A 9,295-nucleotide genomic window follows, 5' to 3' on the forward strand; every position below is an offset into this window, starting at 1 on the left:
GTATAAACACATGCATGATATAATTACCTGTAAAGTATTGAACAAATATCAAGAGATAGAATTAAATGGAGGGAAATGTTACAGCTGTTCAGTTTGTGTTGACATCACTGACAAAACTCTGCAGAAGCATGTAGAGTAACATTAATTAGTATTCAGATCCTTTACTGAAGTAAAAGTAGAAATACTGTAGTCGACAAATACTTCATTACAAGTAAAAGTCCTGAATACAAAATGTTACTCTAGTAAAAGTAAATATTATCACCAAAATGTACTCAAAGTATCAAAAGTAAAAGTACTCATTATGCAGACTGGCTTCTTGTAGAGTGTTATTTTAGTATATTGTTTGTTTTTATCACTAACAAATACATGTAAGAGTATTTTAATGTTGTAGTTCAATATGGAGCCAATTTTAGACACTTTGGGTAGATGACTAGTAGTAGCACTGCATCTTATAAGTGAATTATGTTTTTAATAATAATACTTTATTTATTTAGCACCTTTCACACACTAATGTAGCTCAAAGTGAATAACACACTTAAAAAAAAAAAAAGAATATCTATCTATCCGTAAATAAATGTAGCATAAAATAGAAATACTCAAGTAAAGTACCAGTACTTCAAATGTGTACTGGAATAAATGTATTTAGTTACATTCCACCAGTGTTAATCTCTATTTTTAGACAAACTGAGATGAAAACAAGCAGTTGTAAGTTTCTAGTGGACCTGCAGTGATGTTGTTGTTCCGTCCGTCCAGCAGGCGGCGCAGCTGCAGCTCTGCGCCGTGAAGCAGCACCACCGTTATAAAAACAGCCCGGAAGACATGGAACAGCTCAGTAAAGAGAAACAAGTGTACATGTGTGAGAAACTGGCGTTGTGTTGGTTTAAAACGTAAAGGTAAGCTCCAGAATGCATCTACTAATATACAAAAGGACGGCTCTGCTTTTAGTTAAGTGTCTAATTCAGTCTAACGACACTTGGCTGTGTGAGCCGCTGTGTTAACGAAGAGAGTTAGCCGGTCAGCTAGCTGTAGCGGCTAAAAGACAACACACACGCGAGCTGAGAGCTAAATGTAGGCTCGTTGCAGTTAATGATTAATTATTCATGTGTGTCATCAGTGTGAGAAGCGTTGCTGTCGCTCGTGTTTGATGTAACGTCACTTATAAACCAGCAGCTGGCTTGTTAATTTGGCGAGATCAACATTAGCAAGCTAGCGTGTAAGTTAGCTAACGTGACACAACTTGACCTGTGACCGGTGTTGCACAAAATCCTGTAACCTAGCAGATTCTGTGACCCAACTAGGAATAATAACCTTAATTTATATAACACATTTTCAAAAACAAGCTTACAAAGTGCCTCACAGACATAAAAACAGAAAATGCACAGTTCACTTACAAAATAGAATAAGTTCAGTGCAGGCAAGAAATAGAAAGACAGTGAATACAAATCTTTAAATAAATGAATAAATAAATTAAGCAAAACATAAAGAAAAACTCTAATTTAAAGCCATTTATAAAATGGGTCTTTAATAGAGATGTATAGAGAACAAGCATCATATTGTCGTAGAGAACAAACGTTTTTAATCCTAGTTTAGCTGTTACTAAACATGATTCATCCACAGTATTTAGAGGATCAGTAATGTTAAAAGCTGCACAGAAAAAAAAGACCCAATAGATACAGAGAGGTCACAAACTTTACAGCTATAAACTTACTGTAACCTATACACCTCACCTGTCAATGTCTGGTCGATCCTGGTCTTTTTCATGTTGTTAATCTTCTTAAGCACCACAGAATCTGGCCAGTTACACAGAACCACTAACAAAATATGTGACCCTATCGAAATACTGTAGAAGCACTGTGTTTTGATAACAGCTATCTAAATAAAGATTGTGATAAAATAACATCTGCAGTGGCAAAAAGCCGTATTTCCTAATCGGGTCACATAATTTGATGGGTCACAGACACCAAGAAGAGATTTTGTCTTACAGATAAGTGAAACACAGAAAACACAAAGATACTGGGACATAAAACACAACGAAATACATAAAACTGTTTAAAATGTGTTAACCGCATACTAAAAACCATCATACAAGCTCACATAAGCATTCAGTGACAGCAATAACATAAAACCTGGAATAAATCCAACCATCGTCTTTATCCAACCCAACCAGTGGAGTTAAAACAACTTATCATCAGTGGATTTATCCTGAACATTTAGGAGTTTGATGGCATGAGAGACAAAAGTGTGTGTTACTTTGTTAGACCAGGTGATCTGAATCTCTCAGCTTCTCACATGTGAACAAACTCTCCACACAGAGGAGGGAAAGAAGACTCTAAATTGACTAATAAAGTGTTTGAAATCGCTCTCTTGCAGAAAATATGATATGGATCTGGTAGTTACCTGCAGAGAGATTAAAAAACCCAAGCAACAACAGAAAAGTTGATGAATGACTGACATGAAACTGCTGAAATGTGTCATCAGTTTTCACACACGTTAAACCAATTTAACCTTTGAAAGAAGTGTAATTGTTGCTGAGCTTTTCGTACAGATTGTCTTTGTCAGCAGATTATTAATTAAAGCACACAGAATATTTGTAGGACTGAACCTGTTCATTGACAGTCTAAACAGAAGTGTTGGGTTTCTTTAGTTATGTTCAGTTTTAAAAAGCAGTTATCACACCATTGAATAAAATCATCAGCCACTGGACTGTGACCAGAATTATTCCCCCATAACGGGATCACAACACTAATCATCTGCAAACTTCATATTTCAACAAACTTTGGATTTAAAATGCTTTACTGTCCCACTACTGTTGAATTTACAGCTGGATAATCATAATAAAGCTTTACTGTTACTGTATGTTTATGAATAAACACCGGAAATGTTTCATTCTTTTTTCTTTTGTTGCAGAGAGATGCAGTGTCTGTTCAGATCACAGCAACAGAGGCAGATGTACATGGAAGCCCACTGACACAGGAAAGGTAAAACATCAGTTATCTTTACAACAATAGAACACAATGCCTTTATTGTCAATGTACATTTCCAGTACAATGAAATTTGCTTTGCAGCCCTCAAGGTATAAATTAATAAATAAAAAGAGTAGACAAAGTATAAAAAAAGTGTATAAAAGTAGCTGCACTCAGTTTTTGAGCTTATAATATTGCACGTGGGCAGGCATTAGTGAACAGTTATTGCACAACAGGCAGGTAAACGTGATTAAGGTTATATTGCTTGATATGAATATGATGCATGAACTGTTTGGACATGGAAATCAAGTCACTGAAGACAACTTTGGTTATGTGTTTCAGCCGTAGGTTTGCACTTTTCAACCTGCCGAAGATCACTACAGTTCAAGATGTCTCAACGAGGGCCTTTAACTGTGGTCATCACAACAGTACTGGGGGCGACCTTAGGAGGGCTGCTCATATGGCGAGTGTACCGTACAAAAAGGAAGAGGCTGCCTTCCATCCAGAAGGTGGCCGATCCTGTGGAAGCTCCATGTCCCGTGGGAAACGAATTAACATCCGTAGAGCATCAATACGCCCAGCCGCCGCGTCTTCTCGAGAAGGAATTCAAGGCGGTGGAGTGTCAGACCGCACAGCCGCCCCCCGCTGTACAGATACCGTCTTATGAACAGCTGTTGGGGGTGAAACCGGTGATAGTGAGCTCTGAAGAGGAATGGCAGCAGCTGTGGCCACTGATGCAAAAGGAGCTCTCAGTCGTCCCTGTGCTGGGGCTTGACTGTGAATGGGTAAAGACCAACGGCGTAAGAAATACCTTTGCATGTTTTAGAATACAAAGAGGAAAAATCCACCCTGAACTGGAGCTTTTTAGGTTTATTTGTTAGAAATTACCTTTGGAACAGCAAGAACTGCAACGATTAGTAGTATTTTTCACTTTTTCTGACATTTAATGGCACAAACAGCCAGTTGACTTAGCAGATTAATTGAACATTATGATGATTGTTAGCTGCAGGCATTTAGACAATAAGATTGGTTCAATTATCTGAAACAGCAGCAGATTTTTGCTTTGATATTGGTCCTAAACACCCAAATCATTCTTTTTTAAACGTTGAATCTTGATACAGGGAAAAATCCTTCTTAGAGGGAGTGATACCAGTACCAATCTATTGTCAGAGGGGTGGAATTTTCCTTAAGAACATCCTTCTTTTAGCATTTCAGCTTTCCTGTGGTCTTGTCTGACCTCGCTGCTGTTTCCTGTTGCAGGTGTCAGTGAAGGGCCGAGCCTCCGCGGTCTCTCTGGTGCAGATGGCCTCGCATTCAGGTCTGTGTGTCCTGGTGAGGCTGCTGGCGTTCCGCAGCGGGCAGCAGCAATTCCCACTCAGTTTAGTGGAAGTCCTGCGCGACCCTCACATTTTGAAAGTCGGCGTCGGCTGCTATGAAGACGGCAAGCGTCTGACGCGTGACTACGGTCTGTCGCTGACGTGCACGGTTGACCTGCGATATCTGGCCTTACGACAGAGGTACAGAGGATGAGTGTTTGCTCATGTTTGATGTTTTTCACATTTTTGCAAGATATAAATCAATTGAAAATGATCCTTTCCTGTTCTGTCTCTATTTTCAGGCAAGCTACTGTAAATAACGGCCTCAGCCTGAAGTCTCTGGCTGCAGATCTGTTGAATGTATCTTTAGATAAATCTCTGGAGCTGCGTTGCAGTGACTGGGAGGCAGATCAGTTGTCGCTGGAGCAGGTAGTGATTCATTGTATTACAGCGCTCTTCACATTCTTCATACTTTTTACTTTTCAGCTCTACTTCAACGTCAAAGTCAACAATTTAAAGATAGAGTTGTGAAGTGGGCCGAGTTATTTCAGGCGCCCCCGGTTCTGGAAATCAAATCATTTTCCCCACAGACAACGTCTGGTGACTGACAGTTGGAGCACTGACATGAAACTCTTCAGGTTGAAACATTAATATAAATGATGAAGTACAGCCAATACAAACGTACGAGCTTGTGTAAATGAAAATGTTAGTTGAAAAGTTTACTGCTACTCCCCAGGAGCGTTTGGCAAGAAAAATCCAAACATAGTTTAAAATACTGTTACATTCATCACTGTTTGAGTGGGAGCTAAAAGTTTGAAAGAAAACAGATTTTACAATCTGCAGCTTGAATTAATTCACTTTCAGACTCTGGATCAAGTTTTGATGCTGTTTTTGTCCATAAAGTCAGTGATGAAACACTGAATTTGTTACAGCTCTGATTGACTAAACCTGGTAATCATTACATAAACCTATAACTTTACTCTATTTCTATCACTATTACCTACAACGTTTTTACTTTACTTTGACTCCTGTGGTTTTTATGCTTGGCAACAATGAGGAAATCGTTATAAGGAAAACCTGAAATACAGATTCAGATTGGGGGGAAAACTAGTGTGGTATCAACAGATGCATTCAGTTTGTGCTGTTCTCCTTCTTTTCTAAATCTTTATCTGTTCACCCCAGATGACTTATGCTGCCAGAGATGCCCAAGTTTCCATCGCTCTGTTCCTCCATCTCCTCGGCCTCCGCTCTGAAGCCGGTCCCGCCTCTACCAGTGGGAGCTCTTACTCCGAGTTGGCTGCCCACTGCCAGGGGCTGGTGGATGTGCCCTTCAGAGGCCGAGGAGATGGAGACGACAGGGCCGCTGATGGAGAAAGGAGACGACGGACGCGGAAACCGCCCGTTTATGAAAGCCCAGAGTCTGGAGATCAGCAAGTCCCAGACCCTCGAAAGAATAACAAGAGGAAACCGCTGGGTGTGGGCTATTCTGCCAGGTGAGGACGGAGACAAGCTAATAAATCCTGAATGATGCTGATCCAGAATCAGCTTTTAGACATGGAAAACGTTGGGTTCAGCAGCCTCTCACTTTGCCTGTTACAGGAAGTCTCCTCTCTACGATAACTGCTTCCTCCACGCTCCAGATGGCCAACCTCTGTGTACCTGCGACAAGAAGAAAGCCAAATGGTACCTAGATAAAGGAATAGGAGGTACACTAGATAACTCCATGTGTTAAAAATAAAAACAAAATATATTTTAAGCTACAACATGCAACCTTCTCGTTTTCTTCCATTCAGTTGGAAAAATTCCCACCTTATTCAGTGTCTTTGAAGCCTTCATGTGTTGAAGAAGCAGATGTTGAACAGCCATGTTTTCAAAAAGACCTTGTCTGCTGTAACTTTGCTCCTCTTTGTCTTCTTGGAGCTTTCAATTCATTGACTTCCTGCAGTATAGCAGTATAAAGTCAGTTACTTTACCCACAGCAACTGATTTTTTTTGTCCAAAATGTCTCAAACATCATTGACAAGCCTGCCTCAGTCAAACAGGGCATTTTGGCACAAGCACACAGGATAACAAATCTAAAATGTTGCACGTTGTAGCTTTCAGTCTACTGTCAATCCACTGGCATGATGGTTATTCTGAGGTGGTGAGAATATTATGGTAAAGGTTTAGACTGGGTGTCACTCTGTGCTTTGGTTAATGCAGTGTAAATAATCTCTCTGCTGTGTTTCTCACTGTAAGACAGTCATGCAGAAGAGAATCAGATCATTGCCTGAAGTTATAACGTTCATTGTTTCCGACCCAGTGCTCCAGAGTGAAGATCCTTTTGTTGTGAGGCTGCTGTTTGAGCCGTCAGGACGTCCCGACTCTCAGCAGGACTATTATCTCACTGCAAAGGAGAACCTCTGTGTGGTCTGCGGCAAAGCAGATTCCTATATTAGGTTTGACATGCTTCATATATATTTTAATTCATCTCCATTCATCTGAAATTGACAGTTGACAGCGCTCTAAAAGCACTTTTGCACTAAGAATCATGTTTTCTGAAGGTGATTATTTCATTTTGGAGCATCATAATTACATGACGGATCTGATTTAATCCATAATTCGCTCTGGTCCCGCAGGAAAAACATCGTGCCACATGAATACAGACGGCATTTCCCCACAGAGATGAAGGACCACAACTCCCACGACATCCTGCTGCTCTGCACCAGCTGCCACGCCGCCTCCAACGTGCACGACAGCTTCCTGAAGCAGCAGCTGGCTGAAGAGTTCGCCGCCCCTCAGGGTTGCGAGGAGGGAGTGCGCCTGCTGGAGGACGCGGACCGGCGGAAGGTACGCTCAGCGGCTCGGGCTCTGCTCACCGCCGGGGAAGGACTGCCGGAGCAGCGACGAGAGGAGCTGCAGGATCTGATCAAAAGTTTCCTCGACATGAACGAGGAGCAGGAGCTGACGGACGAGGCGCTGCAGCAGGCTGCCAGTCTGGAGACGAGGTGAGACGAGGGGAGACTGTTTCAGTATTACCTCAGACACATCTTTGGTGTTTCTGAACTCCTATTTCTTGTACTAATCAGCCAACATATAATACAATTACCTTTTTATTTATATAGCACTTTTACATAAAATTAAAAAGGACAGAGATGAAGGACTACAACTCCCACAACATCCTGCTAATATTGGCTGATAACGTTCTGTATGATTCATCAGTCGAGCGCTTATAAAGATGCTCGTGTTCATCTGTTGGCTTGCAGGCAGTCTGTATAGAGCTGAATCAGTTTGATTGTAAGGACGTTCATTTCCTCACCTTCTGACTGCTCCTCTCTCCTCTGAAGGATATTCAACGAGGCGTACGTGCCTCACGGCCTGAAGGTGGTGCACGCTTACGCTGAACAGGGCCTGCGGGGCCTGATGGACCTGGAGCGGCGCTGGAGACAGCACTTCCTCACCACCATGCACCCACGCCACCTTCCTCCTCTCTGGTCCGTCGACCACAACCACAGCAAGTTCCTCCGCAAGTACGGAGAGGACCTGCCCATCAAACTCAACTGACCGTCGGTCCCCACGCAAAGGACACAAGCAGCTACAGAACGGGACAGGAAGCTTGATTTCTTCAGCGGCCACTCTCACTTTTTTACAAGCCAAATTGCTTTTTTTTTTTAGGACAGAAGAGATTGTTGTTCTACCTGTCAGGATGAAAGCACTGATCTACCAAAACGAGTCCGAGTTGTCGCCAGCATGTGGCTGCTGTCAAGTTTTCACTCTGGTGTTAACGAGGTCGTGATGAGTGAACACGCTGATCTGCGATGTACGCAGCGTACCGGAGCGCCGAGTGAGACGCTGCGAGGTTTCCACCTGGACCCCCGAATGAATTCAAGCAGAGAGAGAGAGACTCTCCCCGCGGAGAGGAAAGCCAGCACTGAATCTGATAAACACTAACTTCACTAACAACGCCATGGTGGACGTCATGTGATTGCATATGGACACTTTTTCTATTAAGGAAAATGTATAATTATTTATGAAAAAAAAGATATTGAAAATGGATTTACGAACTGATTTTTAGAAAAAGCTGCAGCCTGCTCTTAATTTCCCCCCCTAAATTTAATGAAAACTCCCAACACCCCCCCTGCAGGTTAGCAGCTTATTACCTCTATCAGTCTGGGAATAAATGATTTGCTTTGCAGAGAGAGGGTCATTTTAATATGACCTTAAATTATTTGGCGCTCCCCTCCTGCTTTTGTTTTCAGCCTATTGTCTGTTTTAAGTCAATAGAAAAAAGGATGAGTTTCCCAGACGCATCTTGAAATGAGATTTCATCTTTGCCCTGTTCCTTTTTTTAGAAGATGAGCTTCATGTTGAGGTGCCTTTGGGCCTGAATGTGTTCGTCCGTCTCAAGGTTTCAGTTTGTTTTTTGCAGCGGGAGACCGATGCTGACCAAAGTTGGCTCATTCAGTTGATCAAATAAACTCCTGATGTTGAAACGTCCTGCTGCTGATTCTCCCGACGGTTTTGGGAAATCTTCATGGCTCATGTTTTAATGTGCCTCTTAATCCCCCCCCAAAAACCTGAGCGGAGACTCGTCGCAGCGTCTGGACGTGACCTCGTTTCAGTTTACAGCGGTTTCATCACGACGTCGTTTTTTTACAGAATCCAAACTGCACAGTGGAGGGAAACAAAAAAAACAAGGTGCCAACTCCTGAGAGTGATTATAATAATTACCTTTAACACTAACCCCCCCCCCCCCCGCCCCCCTTTGCAAAGCAGACTTGCATCTTTTGAGTGTGATAAATTTATTTACAGCATATGAGACTTTAAATTATGAAAACAGCTGCTTTGTCTTTGTTCATATTTGCTCAGATGTAAGCCCCGAAGCTGTCTTTGTTTTCCTAAATTGTGAATGATACAAATAATAAAAAAGTCATGTTTGTATTAAACCTCCAGTTTGTCATAAATGAGCTTAAGAAAGACACGACCACATTCACTGTTTGTTTTTTTTTATTTCTTACAAAATCACAGTTTAATAAA

At 41.8% G+C, this 9,295-nt stretch overlaps 1 protein-coding gene across 2 annotated transcripts; it reads left to right on the top strand.

The window, feature by feature from the left end:
• The first annotated feature begins 759 nt into the window (after nt 1-759).
• Nucleotides 760-9,211, top strand: exd2 (exonuclease 3'-5' domain containing 2). 2 transcript variants are annotated; one of them, XM_067614967.1, is made up of 10 exons: nt 760-893; nt 2,908-2,978; nt 3,306-3,763; nt 4,224-4,480; nt 4,582-4,708; nt 5,462-5,772; nt 5,879-5,985; nt 6,582-6,717; nt 6,898-7,266; nt 7,606-9,211. In XM_067614967.1, the coding sequence occupies exons 3-10, from the start codon at nt 3,353-3,355 to the stop codon at nt 7,820-7,822; spliced, it is 1,935 nt and encodes a 644-aa protein (XP_067471068.1). In that variant the 5' UTR covers nt 760-893; nt 2,908-2,978; nt 3,306-3,352; the 3' UTR covers nt 7,823-9,211. The 2 variants fall into 2 exon arrangements, with proteins under 2 accessions (XP_067471068.1, XP_067471069.1); XM_067614968.1 differs by having other exon boundaries at nt 3,306-3,748.
• The last annotated feature ends 84 nt before the right edge of the window (nt 9,212-9,295 follow it).

This window comes from Thunnus thynnus, chromosome 16 (assembly GCF_963924715.1).
Source record: "Thunnus thynnus chromosome 16, fThuThy2.1, whole genome shotgun sequence".
Classification (NCBI taxonomy): Eukaryota; Metazoa; Chordata; class Actinopteri; order Scombriformes; family Scombridae; genus Thunnus; species Thunnus thynnus.

What these genes read in the sequence shown, in the direction of transcription:
- exd2 (XM_067614967.1), top strand. Translation starts at nt 3,353, where the DNA reads ATGTCTCAACGAGGGCCTTTAACTGTGGTCATCACAACAGTACTGGGG. An exon ending in TATCTGGCCTTACGACAGAG is followed by an intron (nt 4,481 to 4,581) that starts GTACAGAGGATG and finishes CTCTATTTTCAG; the next exon opens with GCAAGCTACTGTAAATAACG. An exon ending in ATCAGTTGTCGCTGGAGCAG is followed by an intron (nt 4,709 to 5,461) that starts GTAGTGATTCAT and finishes TGTTCACCCCAG; the next exon opens with ATGACTTATGCTGCCAGAGA.